Source organism: Bombus affinis, chromosome 10, assembly GCF_024516045.1.
Source record: "Bombus affinis isolate iyBomAffi1 chromosome 10, iyBomAffi1.2, whole genome shotgun sequence".
Classification (NCBI taxonomy): domain Eukaryota; kingdom Metazoa; phylum Arthropoda; class Insecta; order Hymenoptera; family Apidae; genus Bombus; species Bombus affinis.
The window spans coordinates 10406314-10427825 of record NC_066353.1 but is presented as its reverse complement, the minus strand read 5'-3'; the positions used below and the strand labels follow the sequence as shown (position 1 = coordinate 10427825).

The 21512-nt window shown below is 34.9% G+C and overlaps 2 protein-coding genes and 1 long non-coding RNA gene across 23 annotated transcripts in view; 1 reads left to right on the top strand and 2 right to left on the bottom strand.

Moving 5' to 3' along the window:
- LOC126920832 (lutropin-choriogonadotropic hormone receptor) overlaps nucleotides 1-9618 on the top strand; it is a 46636-nt gene extending 37018 nt beyond the window's left edge. For 10 of the 18 annotated variants that reach the window (XM_050731621.1, XM_050731622.1, XM_050731623.1 and 7 more), the window contains 2 exons: nucleotides 16-210; nucleotides 412-9618. In XM_050731621.1, the coding sequence (XP_050587578.1) occupies nucleotides 16-210; nucleotides 412-1808 (1592 nt within the window). In that variant the 3' untranslated portion in view covers nucleotides 1809-9618. The remainder of the gene's footprint in view (nucleotides 1-15; nucleotides 211-411) is intronic. The other 8 variants (XR_007712118.1, XR_007712119.1, XR_007712121.1 and 5 more) reach the window with 8 other exon arrangements.
- On the bottom strand, nucleotides 125-868 carry LOC126920889 (uncharacterized). Its single transcript, XR_007712139.1, has 2 exons — nucleotides 721-868; nucleotides 125-593 (listed from the first exon to the last, which is right to left on the bottom strand). It is a non-coding gene; the product is annotated as an uncharacterized LOC126920889 (long non-coding RNA).
- Nucleotides 5568-21200, bottom strand: LOC126920842 (stromal interaction molecule homolog). 4 transcript variants are annotated; one of them, XM_050731655.1, is made up of 11 exons: nucleotides 20985-21200; nucleotides 19266-19405; nucleotides 19077-19196; nucleotides 18884-18996; nucleotides 18688-18803; nucleotides 18438-18607; nucleotides 18222-18365; nucleotides 17976-18143; nucleotides 17618-17882; nucleotides 17348-17422; nucleotides 5568-11948 (listed from the first exon to the last, which is right to left on the bottom strand). In XM_050731655.1, the coding sequence occupies exons 1-11, from the start codon at nucleotides 21190-21192 to the stop codon at nucleotides 11416-11418; spliced, it is 2052 nt and encodes a 683-aa protein (XP_050587612.1). In that variant the 5' UTR covers nucleotides 21193-21200; the 3' UTR covers nucleotides 5568-11415. The 4 variants fall into 4 exon arrangements, with proteins under 4 accessions (XP_050587612.1, XP_050587613.1, XP_050587614.1 ...); XM_050731656.1 differs by having other exon boundaries at nucleotides 19266-19345; nucleotides 20985-21196; XM_050731657.1 differs by lacking the exon at nucleotides 5568-11948 and adding an exon at nucleotides 12532-12788 and having other exon boundaries at nucleotides 20985-21196.
- Nucleotides 21201-21512: the final 312 nt, after the last annotated feature.

The following is a 21512-nucleotide window of genomic DNA, read 5'->3' as shown; positions in this document are numbered from 1 at the left end:
TTTCGCGATTTACAGGTCCTTTTCTACCCTGCCAGGATCTCTTCGACTGGTGGACTCTACGTTGTGGTGTATGGGTAGTATTTCTGCTCGCCATGCTTGGGAATGGAACTGTAGTGTTCGTGTTAATATTCTCCAGGAGCAAGATGGATGTCCCACGATTTCTCGTTTGCAACCTTGCAGCAGCAGACTTTTTTATGGGCATTTATCTAGGTTCGACTACAAAAAAAAAAAAAAAAAAAAAAATACTGTAAAGAATGTAAAAATATCGTTCTATGACGTAAAATCATTTTCTACTTAAGGTCACTGTGTATAGTATCTCTTTACTACGCCATCTGTGTAGCTTATTACTTCTACGCTATCTTCTTCTTCTATTCAAATTTATAGTTTCAAATATATATGTTACAATTTTAGGTCTTTTGGCGGTGGTGGACGCTTCTACCCTAGGAGAATTCCGAATGTATGCCATACCATGGCAAACTTCCGCTGGATGCCAGTTAGCCGGCTTTCTAGGTGTTCTCAGTTCTGAGTTGAGCGTGTATACGTTAGCAGTTATTACTCTAGAAAGGAACTACGCCATAACACATGCCATGCACCTGAACAAGAGACTTTCCCTCAAACACGCTGGTTATATAATGACTGCTGGCTGGGGTTTTGCTCTGTCGATGGCAAGTTTACCCCTAGTCGGTGTATCAGATTATAGAAAGTTCGCTATATGCTTACCATTCGAGACCAATGGAAACGCGGCGTTGGCGTACGTGATCTTTCTCATGCTGATCAATGGCGTTGCGTTTCTCATATTAATGGGATGCTATCTGAAGATGTATTGCGCGATCAGAGGCTCCCAAGCGTGGAACTCAAATGATTCTCGAATCGCTAAGCGGATGGCTCTGCTGGTGTTCACCGACTTCCTCTGCTGGTCCCCCATAGCGTTCTTCTCGCTGACTGCCACGTTTGGGTTGCAGCTGGTGTCGCTCGAACAGGCGAAAGTATTCGCCGTGTTCGTACTGCCATTAAACTCCTGTTGTAACCCGTTTTTATACGCCATCTTGACCAAACAGTTCAAGAAAGATTGCGTACTTATTTGCAAGGCGATCGAGGAGTCCAGGGTGACCAGGGGGATCGGCAGATGCCGGCATAGCTCCAACTTCAGCAACAGGCAGACCCCTGTAAATACGAATAGCCTGGTAGATAGGTCGTCGCGAGAGAATCAGGCACCGTGCGCCTGTAATTCAAGATTACTTGAAACTAGCCAGTGTTCTGGTTATCGACGATGGGGCACCAGGATACTGTGGCCATGTGCCAGGGACACCAGGCCTAGACACGCACGTAGCGACCAGTACGCTTATCAGATCGCGGAGATCCAACAGAAGCAGCATAAACGAGCCTCGTCGGTGTCCTCCAGTGAAAATTTTTCTTCGTCTAGATCGGATTCCTGGAGACAAACTCATCATTGCGGTATTCCATTGAGGTTATTAGATCCTAAACGAAGAGCTTCTTCGTGGTTGATCACCAGGAAACCGTCGCAAGAATCGAACCTCAGTTCCTCCAGAAACGATTCCTCCGGTTCCGCTACTACTGCCAGCACCAGCACCTGGAGAATTTCAAGGTCTAGTGCATCTTTAGAGATTAATGCGAGGAACACGCCCAGACCAACTAGGTCAAAGCCACGACTTACCCGTCAGCTGGCCATCCAGGAGCCTGAACCACCCGGATCACCAAGTAGATTAGCCGTCAGGCTCCTCGCAACCATACCCTCCGCGGCAGAGACCAGTGACCAGCAAGATGACGACAATACGCCGCAAAATTGAACGATCTTACACACACTTCAGTTTATTAGAGATTATAGTTGGTTGTAATAGAGTAAAGACATGGGTCACGTTGCTCCCGAACGGTTTCAGTATTAAGTGTTCTCTAAGAGGTATGTGAGGAAGGAGAGAATCACTCCGTACATTGACGATTCTCGTTGTTGCATGTTTGAGGTGATTTGAGCGAAGAAAAAATTGACAATTTAGTAGAGATTCTTCTTTCAACGTTTGTGATTAAATACGTTGTTTGTAATATACGCATATATATAATGTTGTTTAAAAAATATTACGTCTTTATTTTTTGTTTTCTTCTGGATTGTTTCTTTGGTAAGGAGTCTTTTGTATTGAAGAATCTGCAAGACGTTGAAAGAGGAAGAATATAACTATACTTTTATTCTCTTCATACAATTATTTATGCTAATTTCAGTAGAAGAGCGAACGATGTAGATCGTTTGGACTAGTGGAAGAAACAGGATCGATCTACGTTTATTGACCGTCCGTTACACGTGCACATAGGCAATTGCACCAAGTGCAACTGGTGAATACAATAGTCATATTCGTAAAATACTGCCAAGGATTTTTAACATGTTGACTGTCAAAGGAATTTTATACTTTTTACGAACATTTCATAAAATGATATTTCGTTTATATCAATATAAAAAGAAAATAAAAATACAACAGCAAAGAATTTGCTATACTATTTTTCATATGTAATATTTATTTCTATGTATAAGTGTAATCTGAAAATTTATCACGTATTATAAAGTTTCACCAAAAAAAATTTCCAAGACAGGCAACGTGTTTATTTAATTTAATTTGACAGAAGAATTCAAACATATGGAGAAACGTGTCAATTTCATTGGGTCTTCTACCATAAGAAGAATTGTAACTTCAAATCCATGACGATGAACTCAACGTTCTACTATAGTTTTCAATTAAAATTAGAGCGTTGAACTATTTATTGATAACTTAAAAATAGGGCACACAGTATTCTTTCTTCTTCTCTTTTTTCTTTTTTTTTTTTTTCTTTGTGGAAAATTATTCGACTCAATAGGAACTCGAATGCTTCTTTATTCGTTGTTCAAAAGAAAATCTGTTTATCGCGGAATCAGTATTTCAAATCCATTGTTCGATTGTTAATAAGTATGCTTGTGTTTTCATAAGACTGATCGTTTATACAATTTGTCCTACAATTCTGGATTTCTAGTTGAAAATCTGAACACGTAATACGATTTCTAATCAAGTATCATGATACCAGTGACGAAATATCTAACGATTAATTTATTTGTTAATATCCAAGTTGGTCGATAAATTCTCAAATAAGTTAGAGTACATTGAAATTTTAATGTACTCAATGAATAAATCTTTTTTATGTAAAAACATCCTTGTAGGGCAAGAAAATTGATTTTAGCCTGAGTCATGTAGCAGTATATAATTATTTGAGAATTTATAGACTAACTTGAGGCCAATGTATCCATTGCTGTGATCGTTAATCACAAAGATGAACGACCATAAATTTGTGCAGTTATAGTTAGTTGATCGTTAGGTCACAGTTAGACCATTCTAGCCTAAAGACTATTATAAGATCGTTACGGCGTGTGCAGATGTTTATACATGGTTTTAAATTAATGACAAAGATATTCGCTAGTATTAGTTACCGGACTTAATTGTTGATGAGTGCGTTATTTCGTTCTTCGCGCGATTGTTTCTATGTTTAATGCCGTTTGAGACCTTCAGATTGTAATTCTTGCCTTTTTGGAAGGATATTCTATAGTTACATCCAGTTTTATCAAATAGGCAGTACCTTTTAAACTTTTAATAAAACTTAAGAAAGAAAGAGTAGAAATTAATAAAAAAATTATAAAATAATCTTATGTATATTGTATTATACATTATATATAAAATAATTATTCGTAAGAAAAAAAAACAACACACTTGATCACTGTAACCTGATAAAACTATTTGGACTATAGACTTTAAAATATTGTTTCCGAAAAAAACCAGAATTTACATCTGAAAATCTTGAACTGTATAAACTGTATGAACCTAAGCCACAGAAGGCTACAAATTCTAATTTGCTGCAACCATGTCTAATTTTGTCGGCAGTCAACATTGGTGTAACACCGATGGAAAACATGTTTTGTGTGTGTGTCCGGTCCAAACTATTTAATAACGTTTTTCTAATAAAATAGCGCATTACGACAAACTGAGTTGTTGCATTGTGTTACCCTGGAAAAAGAGAGAGAGAGAGAGAGAGAGAGAAGATTCAATAAGACTAAAAAAAGAAAAGAAGAAACTGAAATTAGCTAGGAGCTTTTATGAAATTTCTTTATTTTTGAAAAATTTCTCTATCACGTTACAAGGAAGACCTATCTCGCCATTAAAACAGGCGAACAATATAATAGTAACATAGTAGGAATAATTTACATGTTTATGTAAAATAAATCCAAGTTCGAATAGCCCGCGCTTCCCGCGCCGGCGCGTAAATATCTCGCCAGCTGAAAACATGTGACTTTAAGTCGAATTATTGTTAAATCGAATTATTGTCATACTTTATGGTACAAGGGTAAAAATGAAACGTCACATCAATTAATATCCTAAATATTAATCTTTAATGAACATTTAATTATTGCTTTATAACGGTAAATTATCTTGGTATACATTTCAGGTACTTTATTTAAATATTGAAAACGTTAAAATATGTGTTCTGATGGGATCTTTTAATATGTAAAAAGTAGTTACTTCACAGAATTGTATTTTATAAATATTTTAAAATCCATTAAGACCAAGAAGTGTTTGATTTATAAAATTACGAAGAAGCGGATCAAGAACTCTAAAGCAGTTGCAGGTCATTCCCTTTCGAAGAATTATGTCAATGAAGACAGGATATAGAGGCTAAGCATAATGTACAGTTTAAGTCTCATATTTTCAACTGGTAGTATATGTAACTTATGAAGTAACGCGTACCTTTGAACTATACACGTATTCTTCCTTTTCGCATCTCTTGCATTCTATCGTTCACTCTTCGTCTCTACCGATAATTAGTAAACTGGAGTCAGATTTCAGTATCAAGCGATATAACATATAACGAGATATACACAATCTTAAAAACTGTCCTTTATAAACATCACTCGTAATTATAAAACACATTTTGGCCTGAAATGTTCTAAGAAATTCTACGCACTACGATGGCCTTTTAACGGGTCCATTAAGTACCAGCATTTGTATGTGTTATGTTGCTTGAAACCTGTGTTTTCCCTAGAGCTTTGACAACGACTTCGTCACGTTTCATTACACTTGTTTCAAAATTCTTTCCCACTTTCTTTCTCTTTCTAAATTCGATCGTTCCAGAATTTATATGCTTTTTTGGATAATTTCGACTCTTATACCACGATGAGAAGCTCCTTAGATTTTTTACAACTTCTATCGCCATAATTCGGTGCTAATGACAAATGTAAACGATTCGTTTCAAACGATTCGTTTGATATCAATAATATTAAACGCAGGAAAAGGGGACGAACGAAATTAATTGATACGGAACACCAGGGGAAGAGATAACATCGTTTCTGAGGAACTTATATCGAATTATTTTTCAAACGCTCGCTTTCCGACATATTGTTGCTGGGCTATCATACGAGGTAAGAAGGACTGCAGATTACCACTTGCATCGTGGTACACACGCATACCACGTACATCAGAAGAATTGACGAAAAATCGAAGAGAGAAAAACAGCCAGACTCTACCACTCAAACTAACAATAAGTCAGTGTATATAACATACTTTTATTTTTAACTATAAAGTACACGTATTCACAGTACTTCGCTTTTAAGAATGTTCTAAGATATTCTCATCATTTTAATCGCTACTAGTTAGCCAACAAGTTATTACGAATTCTCAACAGCTATTAATTATTTGTAGGAATGGTTAACGTTATATTACGTTCGCTTAAGAACTACATAGAACAGTTCGAAGAGAACGAGAAGACTATTGAAAGGGGCACATATGATACATAGAATATTCACAACCTGGCAAACCATCTTAAAGCTGGTACTTAATGGGTCGATCACGAAGTAACACGTTAATACGAAGCTGACACATTTTATTCCCACAGAAATTGTCAGTGATCGATGATGTATCTGCATAGTTCTCGACGACTCTGAGTTCGTGCGAGTCTCTTGAAACGTTGTAAGGAGAAGCCAACGAACTCAGCCGTATTACATCTTTCAATTATCATTCTATAAATTCATACGAATAAATCGTTCGACGATCGTGCTCGATATTGCAACAGACGAGAAGAGAATCTTGCCTTACACGGACGGTACACGATTTTTCGGACGGTCTGTGATCTTTTTTCTTTTTTTTTTGCCAGTCGAGGAAGGTTCCCAGGTTTCACGCAGGGAATACGATTTACGGTTTGCACAAGAAGAACGTGGCAAAGAACTAGTCAAAATTGACCTTTGCTTTTATTCCGTATATCAGCTCTTACGATAAATCATACAACCATAAAGATGTCACGCGGTTTGATCAACGACTTAAATCGTGGGAGTGAGCTTCTTTCTTCTTTCTTGTTTCTTTTCATTCGGAGAACATAGCATCCCCGACAAAGGGAAACATGATTTATACATCAAGTATTAACAATATTTCTTTTTCAGTTCTGCTGGGGAACACGAGTGTCACACGTGTTATATATTTTTATTGCAAGACTTTCTCACTTATTAATTCAATGCAGTCTTAAGTTTTTAATCGAACGTAATGCATCGTATACCTATAGGAAAATTGATTTCATTCGAAGATGAAACCTTTTCGTGGAACAATCGGATACAAGCTAAAGAAGAAAGGTATTTTTGAAAAATCTTTTCTGCTGTAGAAGACTGCAGATAAATCAACGGATACACACTTTTTGAAATTTAACGCAACGTTTACCTAGCAGTTTCGTTATCTAGATATTTAAACATCGAAAAAGTGTATCCTGAATAGAGTTTGGACCATTTTCTCTCAAGCATTTTAACAACGATACTACTGTGATAAAGTTGGCAGATTTGTATAATTGGTAAACAGTGTGTTACGTTAAAATTGATACAATTATACGGCTGTATTTTTACATATACGGAAGCCCTCGCAAGCTGTGATATCTCGTTCGAGATAAAAGTTTGTTTAAATTCTTAACTACGACAATCTTCCCTGATGCTACTATTCTATAATACTATGATTGAGCCTAGAAGAACGTTCCAACTATTGATGCTTGCAACTATACCTCTTCTTATTTTTCACGTAACGCTACATAACGTTAATCGAACTTGGTCCATTGAACGTCAGATCGCTTCGCCTATCGCTCTCTTATAATACGTCCCTAAGTAACTCGTCCAGAGGGTCGCGCGATGTCTATTCAAATGTGTATACCTCTACAGGTAGAAAGATGCCCCCGAAAAACACACTCATGATCGTACTCATAATTAGTACGTTGTCGTGATCGGAAAAAGAAACTGAGACTAGCCCTGAGATACAAATGTGTCAGTTTGCCAGTTAGGAGAGGAGCGAAGTTAAGCGTCATCAGGAATAATAAGCTGACAAGAGGAATACGCGTCGCGCGAGAAGGGAAACGATTAAGGGAGAAACAAAAGGAAGGGATTCCACGTAGAAAACCCGCAAAATAGCGAACGAAATCCACTGCTCTTGGGTTCGGATAAAGATGCACAACAAAATAAACGCGCGTTATTAAAAACATCGGGTAGCACAAGAGAGAAGATCAAGCGAAAGTGGTCGATTAATCGTGCAGGCATTTTGGAAGAACAAATGAAACAAAAAGGACAATAAGCGTTTATTCGAACTCTCCGTGGTCTCGGTTCTCTTGAATTTTCATCTTCCTCGTTTTCTAGACATTCGCGACTTTCAAATTGTCAAGTTTCCAAGTTGCCAGCTTCTCGAATTTTCTCGATTTCACGTGCCAATTACAAACGTAACTTTTACTAATTAGAATTCGAGTTAAATTTCCAAGATAGAATTGCTGTTCGATCATGGAGAAACCGGCGCACGGAAAGTTAATCGACGCGAGGGCGATGACACTTATCAAAATTGTCTGTGACAATAGCTTCGCATATCCGTGTGATAATGGTCGATTTAATACCCGAGTTTAAATCTTATCGCACTATCCTTCTTTACATGGTATAAGTTTCAGAGAGTTCCAGCCTCACCGCTTTTAAGCTTCTACGTTTATATGTACACGGCATACTTGTGTGTGCATGTGTGTGTGTGTACATAATGTATATACGTACATATACAGTGTACATACATAAAATGAGAAAAATATGATAAGGAAGGAAGACGAGGAAGCGATAATAAGTTAATTCTACAGTCTGACCAAAAACAGTCAGTCACTTAAGGTCACTTTCTTAATTATAAATCATCGTACCTCCTTTCCTCCTCGCTAAACCTTTATCTCGATAATTTCTCAACGCTGTTACAAAGGGAGTTAGATAGTGCTTGCCATTCCGTACTAATAATATTCTAAGCTTTCAGATTTCTAGATAATCCGTGCAATAGCGTTCTCCACTATTACAATGATGAACGTAAATTTAGCGATGAATAAAATTCTAAAGTTTATGAAACAATAGAGATTATTCGATGGCCTTGAACGACTAATTGATTTCAGGCAGACCATAATCGTCTAAACACTAAAAGGTGAAGTACAACAGGTGTCGCAATACCATGAACGAGACGTTTGAAAAAAGAAAGAGAAAAGAAGAATAAACGACGCACAAATTGAAACAAGAACGCGACGATAAAATGCCACGATTTATGTACTCTTTTATGATTCATGGAAAACTGCAAATAATTTTAACTAGAAATTCTCTATATGGTACAAGGCAAGCACAAAAGTCGGTTTTTACGCTAGTTCCTTTCCTCTCTCTCCTTTGAGATTCATGAGCTTTATTCGTAGTGTTAAACCTAGTAATACTTGCAAACATTATCGTGTAAAGTCATGTATAGGAAGAAAAACAGAGACGACTTAATGATTATTGCTTTTCAACGATATTCTATTTACAAATCTTCATGAACCTCGAAGGATGAGTGTCCTAAATCTCTTTATGATTATTTGTTATTATGTCATTCCACAAGTATGAATTTTATCAAACAAGGGACTAATATTATGGTTGACTGCAGTTAGGTGAACAACTTTACTTCTAAAAAATGAGAATTACCCAAAATTCACATATTTTGGAAGATATTCGAAATCTGATCAACACCAAATCCTCTTTCAATTGTTATTTGAGATACTTGTGTTCTTAAGAAGATAATATTAAAAACGCTATCTCACTCGTGGGATGACTTAATAATTAAAGATATTTTAGGTATTCTCTTATCTTATTATCGCCTATTTTAGAACAGAGCTCTGCTCCTTACAAATATACAAAATTCAACAATGGAATCTGATATTCGTGCTATTTAACCGAACACGATTAAATCGGAAGATATCGTCGTTAAATTTCGCAAGTTTTTCAAGAAACGAGGACACATTTGGATAAAGAAGGATATAATAACTCAGCGTAATACGAAGAAAGAGGGGGCAACCGTAATTTGCAAAAAGCAACGCAAAGATAAAAAATGATAAAGTATGTGAGATCGCGATGTTTAAATGTATATTAAGAAATCAAACAGGAAGGCGAAGAGGAAGAATTTGTGCTGGACCTGTACTGTAGGAGCCTAAAAAAAACAATGAATTCGAAAAATAAAAGGCAGAAAAGAAAACAGAAAGAAGATTTACATTTAACGACTACCACTAGTACATCGATTAAAAAAGAAACAAAAAAAAAAAGGAACGAAAGCTTCAGTACGCTAGAATTTCGTGTTTTTGCGCGAGAGAAACAAATCACGATGGATCTAGGAATGAGCGATCGCTTTTCTTTTTCTTTAAATAAAAATCTATGTTGGAATTATAATACTGGACTCGTGAATTATAGTCAAAAAGTGAAGAACATGTTAAAGCAGATACGACAGAAACTTCTTTCTTAGTAGATTTCGCTTAATGATTACTTAGGCCGAGTATCGTCATGGAGAAACATCGGAGGAACATACATTTTTATAAATTGTAATCGATTATGAAATCTTTCTAGAACTTCGTTCATTGTTTTACTGGCATTCGAAATAATTTTAAGAATGAAAATGCACGAAAGAATAGGAATGGACCAAGTAAAATATTTCCACTGCTTCAAAGAAGAGGTCAATACGTTGTTAGAAATTGTAAAATATCGTGTTCATTGCAGCTGTTCAAAGATCAATTTTCACTATCATAATTTACTACAAAACTTAATCCAAAGACAATTTATATTTATTATAAATATTTAAAATTGAGATTCTTTTATTTCAGAGAGACTAATCGAAAAGTGAACAGCTGCTGGATATTATTCAGTGGAATACAAAGGCGAAATTAAAGGAACGTTCCAGCGAAAAAGAAGCTCAATTTAAATTACAATGAATGAGGCAGAGAGCTGTCGGTATACCATACCACCAAAAATTGAAAAGGAAGTACACGGGTATAGAGAAAAGATCGCCCATCCCCGAACCAAAATATTGTTGTGATTAAAGAATTTCGCGAGTTTAAAAATCTAGCTATCTAAATTGGACGTCGCCTGATGGTGTCTGGTTGCGAACAGAACGAAGATTTGGCAGAACAGGAGACACAGTAGGGCACTAAAAACATTCTACACGACAGTAGCAGAGCGGAACATCGTTTCTAACTCTCAGAATTATCTATCTCTCCATCGTTGGCCGTTAGGTGTGTATTTCTCGTTTTCTTAGACTTACTTAACTAACGCTTCTTTAAACCGTGACACTACTATTATTGTATAATTAATCAGACACTGGCATAATCAATTTCGTTATGCGTCAAGCTCATACTGTACAATTCCTTAACAAAATCCCTTCCTTACGCTTGTATCATACATTAATGTACAGATTGCAAAGAGGCAGCTACGTTTCTCAAAATCTAATAAGATTTGAACGTTCGTAGCTGCGTCTGTTTGCGATATTTATATTACAAGAAGCTTCGACGCTAATTACATACAGTACCGAGAAACTACTGAAACTGGATTGACTAAGTAACGAATCCCTAAGTCGTATTTGAATGCTCTTCCATCGAGAGTTTACTTAAGAGTAAGTACCATTTCCATAATTCATACGATACTTTCTAATTTCCCCTGTTTTTCTACGTACCTTCTGCAATACAGCAATACACGATGGAAGCTCTCAAACTCGTACAATCAATTTCAATAGCATCGGGCTTGTGTAGAAGCGAGATTAAATGCCAACGTCCGATTTAATGCAGACCAAAGGGTCAACGAAGGGAAGTCATCGATGTTCCACCAAACTATACCTGTCCCTCTATTTGTGTGTACAGATAATGTGTGTCTGTATGTACGTATACGTATATGTACCGGCAGTATCTAATCGCTAATTAATGATCAACCGGTTCGCAGAGACAAGTCGTTTCCATCATGTTTTAAGTGCACGTTGCGGCTCGTAATTACACAATTAATCGATCGCAGGTGAGTTAGCGTTAAGTAATAACGTTACAACACAGATATATAGTGTATGCTATGTTGACTAGCGGGCTTCATAACGTGACCTTGGTCTTATTCCTCCTGAACGTGAACAACATCTTCCGGCGTCGTTTTTTCGATTCGTCGTTGTCCGTGGTCGAGTTCGAGTCCGTCGATAACGTCTCGTCGTCCACCATTGACTGTTGTTGCGGTTCCTTCAACGCTTTCCTGCTGCTGCTCGATGTGCTCGTCGTTGTCGTGGAGTTGATGCTGGTGGTACTCGCGGTCGTCGCGGACGTCGGACTAATCTTTTGCTGCCCTGATCGATCTTGGCTCGACGAATCCAACGAATTCTCCGAATAAGACGACTTCGACAGGAATGATGAGGTAGTCTTGTCCTCGACGGAGAGAGGCATGCTCGTATCTTGACTGTAGGAACGCACGATGTTGGGTTTCTCTTTGCTGGATGCTCTGACGGGCTCGACGGGTCCATCGCCGACGGTGAAATGTACAACGTTACTCTCTGGTGGTGTATCCTTCCCGGTTTCACTGCTGGACGAGTCTGGAGGAACCGACGACTCCTTCCACATTAGGCTGTCTAGTGTACCTGTAGATTAAGATTGAACTTTGTTATGCTTTGTATGTATCTGCGGTGGCTTTTCATTTTATGATAGTCTTTTATTTCTGCAGGGGATTTTAGTACGAGTGATTGATACATTAGAATCACAGATTCTTGAAGATTATAAGAATTTGTTTGAAAATATGTAAGGTTTTAGGGATCTATTTACTCGGTATTGGAATTGGGTTCATCAAAGTTGATGAAGAATGGATGGACTAACCTGAAAGTGTATTTGAATCTTTAGTAAGACTGATTGGAAATTGGAATAGAACTAATTGTTATATGTGTGAACAAATTAACGTTAATGTAGGTCAGGAACCAAAGAAACTGAGATTTTCTTGGAAAAATGTGTTCCAATATCAGTTTCTTTGGTGCCTGGGGGATATTGATTTACTGATACCATTGGTCTTTCGATGAAGATATGTTGAAATAACTGTAGATGCTATTTTTATTCGGCCAATTGTAATTTTCATGCACTAATTAGTTAGAACTGCTTTCGGCAAACAGTGTCAGAGGTTAGTTCCATGCAGAATCCAGTTTGTGGAAGGAAGAAGAGAAACAAACAACACAATGGATGATACTCTTTTATATTCCACAGTAAATAATATAAATTTTGTCGCGATACTTTACTGTCTCGCAAACATTAGTAGAATAACGAGGAAATCGTTATTTAAAAAGCGCAATGCATGAAAATTCAGGATCTATGCGATGAAATTTATGTTTGTTCCTAAGAAGACTCTTCCAATTCATGTCACATCGATTCTGAGAAGACTTTACATGCTCCTCAGATGCCATACTTTACCAGAGAACGCAGCTTGGTCCCTTGTTCTAGCGAAAACAAAACACACAAAATCCTTCATAAATTTTCTTTTTACAGACAATCGAACATTTTATGATTTTCTTGTTGAAAATTCTATTTTCATAGTGTTCCATATAAAAACGACGAAGTCAGAAGAATACAATAAATAGAGAAAAACATCAATTCTTTATTGCTTCAACTGGGAAAGATATCTTTGTGTTCCTGTTTAAAGAAAATATTCTCTAATGACTTCTCTAGACTCAGTTATTTTAACAGCAATAATTCATAAAACTCATTGGTACATTTTTGGCGCATTTCAATAGGTATGTATAGCATTTAAGACTTACAAACTACTAAGGAGTTAACATACTAAAGCGTCTAACTTGAAACTTCGGTTTGCAGGTAACAAAGACAATCACATACAGATTGTTGTACAGATTGCGGTACAGCGTATCATTGTGCCAAATATGTAATTTTAATTCAAGCGTCACTCGTGAGTCGTACAATGTTAACGAGATTATTTGAAAGACGAAATAGACAAAAATAGAAGGACAAGATAGGAACTTGAAATATTCATAGAAACACGGCAAAATTTATACGAGTCCAGGAACGGATCATTTAATTTCAGGAACTAGCGTAGTTAACGTCGCTCAGCGAGAAGATTGAAATTAAAATTACATACTCGGTTAAGTAATTGGTCATCTTGAAACATCTCATCGCAACTTAGATCATACAAACGAGGCTTGTGCACGTCGGTTTCTCGCAAGTTGCTTGATTTATTAATTACGACCTTTGAATCGCACACAATAAAATGTCGAGAGGGAGACACAACGTATGCATTGCAACAGTCAGACAAACAATGTACAGATCCTCTGCTTCTCGTTTCTTAATGTACAATAATGTACACATTTGCCTATGTGCATTATATGCGGATACATATACGTATATAACTCAATGCCGTTGATATGCTCGAGTTTATAATAGAAGGAAGAAAAGAGCCGTTTCGATTGTCACGTCTTTCGCATGAAATCAAACCGATTGCAGAATATATTTATTACGCGTCGTGGTGTAAATACGTGTGTTGCACCTACGAGTTAAATCCTCGGACGTATATAGTCGCATCTAATTTTAATTGATTCTAATCTTAACCATGATGCGGATCTCCCAGGAAATAAAATTTATTTCTTGGCATCATATTAGGAACCAGAAATCCTCGATCGTTCGAGCTTTTCCTAGTCCCTAGCCGCAGCCAAAGATTTCCACGCTTAAGGCCACTCTACTCCCACCAATTGATATAAAACGACGATCTCTGCGTTTATTCTTCAACTATTTACCTCTTTAATCTCTAAAGAGGTTCCAAGACACCAATACTAGTAACATACACCCAAAAAATTGTCCAACTCTTAAAAAATATACTGTAACATACAATTATGCAATTACCCAAAATTTTAGAGCATGTTTACTCCAAGATTTCGAGTAATTGATTGCTTAATCATTAAGCGTGCTCCACAAAAAGATCTGAAGACTTATAGGTACTACAGTTTCAGGTATAATTATAGGTGTTCAGAAGTTGATGGAAGTTCATTTTTTGCTACACGAAATATCTGTATGACGGACAGTCGAGTATCGAGAAAACAATTTTGCTCTTTCTTAAATCTTAAAGAGCTGAACAGAAACGAGAAATCAGACGAAGGAAGTAACGACGCCACCTCGTGGTAAAGTGATCTTGAACGACCGAAATCTTCCGCTCAGATTATAATACAGCATGGATATGATGTATTTAATCGTCGATTATAGCATCAGCTAGCGAGCGATAATCGCGATAGGGAAAAAATTTGAAATTGCACACGACACGTAAGAAAATGGCACTTCCAGCGATGTAAACACGATCGTCGAATTAAGATAGGATGCTGTGCTAGCCTTTAATTCGAACTATTAATACGAAGATTGTTGTGCAACGCATTACTGCGGGACCTGGCAAAATTGAAACGTGCTCTTGGCGAAATAAGAAAACGCATCGACGATCGGTCGATTCTCATGAAACAACCGGGGAAATCGTAAATGAAAAATTTCTACTTTGGTTTAACGTTTTAATAGGATTAAGCGATATATTATATTTACGTGTAGTAATATAATAGGTGATCGATCATCGGAACTTATTAAATAAAGTGATAATTAGATAGTTATCACGCTTGGCACTTGGTCGCCTTCGATATATTGCTATTAGATACGAAGGAACGAACTAGAAGGCTTATTATACTTGATCGAGCTTGGATCGTTAGACTGCGGATATATACGCACATAGAGGAAATTTAAATCTGCGAGAATATACAGAACATATATTTGGAGTACTAGTTATGATATTTAGTAGGTGATTAGAATTTAAATGAGACTTTCGATACGACTTGTTAATTTTGTTCATAAATACATTCGCAGTCCAACGATCGTATGCCTTGGATAGACGAAGAATCAAAGTCGTAGTTGCGACACAAATTAACCTTTGCAAAATGACCATTAAGCGAATTAATCATTGCTGTCATTGAGTAGATGTTCCCTAGTTTCTCAAGGAAGAAACTTACATATTACACAGAATAGCGTCTCAAGAAACGTATAAAATTCTTTCCTGAATTTTTTCAAAGTAAATTAATATTTATTTCTGACCTCTTCGATTTTCTTTATGGCTCAGATTTTCATTTCCTTTATACTTAAATAAAAATTTCTTACGAGAAAAGAAAAAAACTAAGAGATTTGTATTTTGTATGTGGAAGAAAAATGACATTATTCGTAAAAATATCACATGCTACTGATGTTTTCACATACACATCTTCGTAAAGATTCTGGCCTCGTTCGTTCATTCGACACATCATGAAAATTTTTGTACAAAAATATGTCTTATTCTTTCATCAAATTGTTATCCTAACGTTTCATAATCTGTAGGAGCAGGTAGTTGTAAAAAAAACAACTCCATATAATTGTACTGACAATACACTGTTCTTTGAATTATACGTGTGTGTATGTGAGAAAATGTGAGAGTGTGTGTGTGTGTGTGTGTGTGCGCGTGTGTGTGTGTAAACTTACGCGTTAACAATAAGTTAAGAAACTTGTCATTGTTTAAATAATTAACACGCCGTTATAACTTGACAAATCTCGATTAGGAAAGGGGAACATTCCAATTTTCAATCCTCCCTTTTCCTGCACACAAATCCCTTCATTAAAAATTTTTACCGGATTTCACTGAAAGATCTGCTGATACTATTTTAACGCTAATTGCATTGTCACATGTCAGAGATAATCAAATTTCGCTCGTAAGCATTTTTTTGATACAATGTACTTTTAATTACGAACATATTATTCATGTCACACATTACTTGATAACATATATAAATAAACAATTTTTTACATCGATATGTAACTACTCGATAAATAACAATAACAATTTTTTCAACAACTATGACTTTCTTAAACTTTAAGTAAGTCTCTATACAATGTGCAGGATCAATAATATGCATAAAAACGTGTTAAAAAGGTTTGATTATATAGCTTCTTTAATCTTTTTTGGAACCGTTAAGTATAGTTTCTTCCACCCCTAGAATCAAATGATAACACAACATAAACAAACAATAACCTAAGAGAAACAAAGAATATCAAGAAATATTGTATCTTATCACAAAAAGAGTAGCTAAAATTGTTAATTCAATAATTCAAACATATAAAAATATATATACATGTGTACTTTTCTTGAACAAAGTTTTATAAAACCGAGAATTAGTTTGGAAAAAGCACAAAAAATGATATAAGCAATAATAAACAATTTGAGCAAATTTTTCAACAAAAACAACGAGACAATAACATTTATAGCATAATTTAAACAACACTTTATGTAAAAGACGCAAGACAATAACATAATCAAACTTCACAATGTACAAAAATATATTTTTAAAAAAATGACCATAAAAAGGTCGCTAATGTTTTTAATGTTAAACATAAATCTTTTATAAGATTTTTGTATTCTTCAAATATTTTCTAACATTTATAGAAACATGACATTAGAACATCTTCGTAATGTGTGACATTAGCCATCTGCTTTCCTGGGACCAGTAACATCTTTCATGGAAATCATAGATGCATACGTTCATATTTACGATTTGCAAAAACTACTTTTTTGTATCAAAATGAATCTTAAGGCATCGCGTGAATTTTTTAAATTTATATTTTAGTAAAAATTTGATTTTAAAATCTTTGATAAGAAATTCTTACGAAGAATAACTTATCCGTAATTTCGTTACAAACTTCTTAAACAGTTAGCAAAATACATATTGTAATTTAGTTTTCATGAGTACCTACGCTGGAAACCCGAAAGTTTGATTAAGAGAAATTAATGTCACAGAAAGAACCCAAACTACTACTATTAAGACGAGAAAAAAGTTAGTAAATTATTGATCTCGAAGATATTGTCTACGTGCGTAAAAAAGAGAGAATAGAAGATATTTAGATATTGTAAGTATCATATCAAAGTTACAATAGTATTTACAAATTGAGCATTGTTACTATCAATCTAAATGCTCGTGGAAGTCCGTTTCCAGCTTACCTGCGGCACCACATGTTGAAGGCGAGTAGATTGAACTTGCTTCGTCGTCTAAGTCATCTTGACTACTGAGTCGACCTGTAAACATGAATCGCACAATTATTCGCGTTAATCTATCGTATCCAAATTTTGAAAATTGAAACTTTATAAGAATATCAATCATCACTTAAACCAAGATTCACAAATAAAATACTGACAATTTTCATGTGTTTATATTCACATTAAAATACAAAAATCATTTTTAATTTATTAAATCGTCATAAACATAAATACCTCTGAGTCCAAGACCTCGACCGTTAGGAGTTCCTCTGTATAGAACAGTTTCTAAATAACTTAGACCATTATTATTGATTATATTAAAGCCACATAGCAGCTCAATTTGCTTCCAACGATGTACTCTTTCTTGCAATTCTGCGGTGACTTCGTTTAGAGCAGTTCTTGCCTCAACTATACTTTTGTCAACTTCATCGATCGATTTTCCATGAGTTGAAACAAACGCTCCTACTAAACTCGATCGTTTTTTTCGCAGTTTCTCGCACTAGAAATAACATTACGTACAATTAAATAATAAATAATTGAATCGTAATGATATACAAAAATAATTTAATTGAGAAAAAAATGTATCACTTACTGCTTCTCGTGCTTGTTGCAACTGTTTCTCTGCAGATATCTTTTTCTTGGTATATGCTTTATTTTCAATTTCGTGAGTTAATTGTAACCAATGTTGCAATCCAGCAGGAGGAGACCAACATCTATCTTCGAGTTCGCCCTCTGCACGTTGCAATTCAACTTTTAACATCTGTAAAGTCCAAATTAATTACATTTTAAAGGAACCTAATCCTTAAATTTTTAATATAAAAATTTATGGGATATTTACTTCGATTTCCGCCTTTAATTGAGAAACTTCGAGATCGGAGTAAGAAGCATGCAATCCCACACTTTCGTCTTGTAAACGTTTCTCTAAGTTTTGTTTCTCAGTAGTTACACTTTCTTGTTCCATTCGTGCCCTCTCCAATTCTTTCTGTAAATCGTAAAACATAACATTAACTAAGATTTAATGCGTTGCTAAGACTTTAAGAAGAGTAAAACATACTTGCAAGTCCTCCAGTGCCAATTCTGCTTTGTGTAAACTCTCCATATCCTTCATCATTCTGTGGAGATGTTTCTGTGAATTTTTCTTCTGCTGATATGCATACCAACATCCGATAAGCGCTCCGAATAACAATGTTATTAATACCAAATCTTTGATGCCATGTCCAGTATCTATAACAAGATAGTAAATAATTATGGTAAACCAGTCAAAAAATTTTTAGCAGAAAAATGATCTTTTAATAATTATTTACCCTTTGGTGGCCCAAAAAGAACTACATCCATAGCTTTTAAGGCAATTTTTTGTTTATGAATGGGATCCTTGATCCCTAACACATTACTTAGGTATTGCATATTGTTCACAGCCAATCTATACATAAAGTAATAAATATTTTATTATTAAAACAATTGCTATAGTATCAAGATGATATACTGTATAAAGAAAGTGACCTTGGAAGTGTAGCACCAGTTACACGGTGTTGTATAAAAGTAGGAACATATTGTGGAAGATCTACATTAGAAGCCAACCATTCTGATGTTTGTTCTATAGTCCAATTATGAACCTATAAAAAAATTATTAATATAGTAAGATATCAAAAAAAATAAAAATTATTTAAAGAAACAATTATATTTTAGACAATACCTCTGACCTTAGCCAGGCTTCCCAAAGTTCTCGAACACTAATATGCATATCATCATTATGATGGAAAGCCCTCTGTCTCCTTTCATACCCAGCTTCATATTGTAACTCTTCTCTTAAAAACTAAAAGGAATACAAATTGCTTTTTATATCTCATAGTGTAGAAGGAATTATAAGTAAAAATTTATTTACATCATCTGACTCTGAAAGATCCACATTTCCATTGGCATCATCGTCTAGTTGACTGTGGAGTGATTTGATAGCTTCTAAACCTAGTCGATCATGAGAAGCCAGTGTAAGACAAGCTAGGTCATCGTTACAAGTATCGGAACCTGTAATAAATTAAACAGCCTACGTTTGATTGTATGTGTTTATGATTACATGTAGTTTGTTTACAGATGCCTTTTTTCTTTAGGGCTATGATTATCCTGTTAACCACGTGTAAGAAGCTTTTTGTCCAATTATTATTAATGTAGAGATGTCAATTAGAAAGAAGTATCTTGTTAATAGACATAGAATAAGTTTACAATAATAGTTCATTACTATTGAGTCAAGACTAATCTTTGAATGATTAGATCATTTGTGAAATTTATCATCTGCAATATGAGCTTTTATCATAAACACATTTGTATCTCTTTTACAGCCAACAACAAAATCATTAAATTAAAGAAGAAGGCCTATTTTTTTAAGTAAGCTTTGTAATTGTAAATACCTTTAAATAAAATGATATGGCAAACAAAACCTATTTTCTTTTTTTTTTTTTTTTTTTTTTTTTTTTTTTTTTTTTTTTTTTTTTTCTAAAATTAAATATTAGTCATGCATATACATGCTGCCTATTTACACATACATACAAAAGATTAAAACAAAATATTAATGAAACAAAACAATAAATAATGATATAAACTAATGGTTTAATTTCAAAGCAATTTGGAGTATCTTATAACTAATCATTAATTAACCCTCCAATTTTCATAGCTCAGATTATAATACAACATGAGAAATTTTTAATTTCTATCTTCATTAATAAACAATAACAGAAGAAAAAGAAGAACATATCTCAAAAATATATTTTGAAATACATGTAAAAAATATTACTTTTGATTTCATAATAAAAAAATGGATATGATAATACAAATAGCAGTATATTACATCAATATATAATTTCAAATACATATAAAAACTCAAATATCAGAAAAATATTACTATATTTATATAATTATACTTATATATTTAATATATATAATATATATTATATAATTAAACTAATATTACTATATACATATAAAATGTAAACTGTACACATAATTCTTTTTGACATTATAAAGACAAGACTATGCAAGAAAACAATTATACAACTAACAATATTATGACTGAACATATTAAAATAAATATTAAACTTGTCACCAGAATACAACAGAAACTATAAGCTGTCGATGCATTTACAGTGGCTCATAAAATATCTTGTAGCTTCTATATATATTTTCAGATTTATCTCAAACTTTACCAGTATAATCATGATAGTCTGACAATATTGCTAATGAAATCTTTAAATGTTTCAATATAATAGCACATATAATATATTCATAAAAAATTTCTACAAATATTTGAATACTTTTGTGAGCTACTATATGTTGCAGAATAAATGAAGGATATTTTTCATGGGCTATGCATATTGGAGGGTTCAGACAACAAGAAAAAAAAACAGATAGCGGATTTTTATGGATGTAATTAAAGAAATAAAAGTTAAATAGGGATTTATATTACCCGTCAAAAATTATAACGAATATTTCACTGTAGGTATATCATATATTTTTGTATATTACACACATTATGTGTATTTTTGCATTTTCAAGTTTTTCATGAATGCATAAAAATCCGCAGTCTAGTTTAAATAATAGAAATAAAAATTACCAGCTTCGTGAGCCACGGCTTGCGCTAATCCATCGGTAAGTGTCGCGGAGAATGCCGTGACTTTGGAATGTGAACTTCCAGTTGAACCAGATTGAAAATTCGAGCTCGTATCGAGTGCCCCGCCGCTGGCATCTACCGTGTTCCAACACCAATACGACAAATGCAGTCCAAACAGTACAATCACATTGGTTATCACGGATGATCGCATTTTAAGGTTAGATACACCTTGTCACTGACACCTCGCGCCACCCTTGCGCAGTTGCTACGAGTCAAATTAAAAACCGTGTAGCTCTTGGCTCGTTGTCACCTTTGACGTAGACCCGCAATAGTGAATATAACCAAGGTTACAGTTATCAAAAACGGGATAGCGATGGAATTTGTCGAGTGCATAACACGCGTGACCGATTATGGTGTTACAGCGGGCTTAGTAATTGAGTGATACACTGTCGCTATTCGCCCCATCAAGGCGTCGGTCAACGTCCGAGATCTCTTTAAAATGAATCGATTGATTTATTAATTAAGTACACT

What these genes read in the sequence shown, in the direction of transcription:
- LOC126920842 (XM_050731655.1), bottom strand. Translation starts at nt 21,192, where the DNA reads ATGCGATCATCCGTGATAACCAATGTGATTGTACTGTTTGGACTGCAT. An exon ending in ACTGGTGCTACACTTCCAAG is followed by an intron (nt 18,804 to 18,883) that starts GTCACTTTCTTT and finishes CTTTATGTATAG; the next exon opens with ATTGGCTGTGAACAATATGC. An exon ending in TCGAGGTCTTGGACTCAGAG is followed by an intron (nt 17,423 to 17,617) that starts GTATTTATGTTT and finishes TCATGTTTACAG; the next exon opens with GTCGACTCAGTAGTCAAGAT.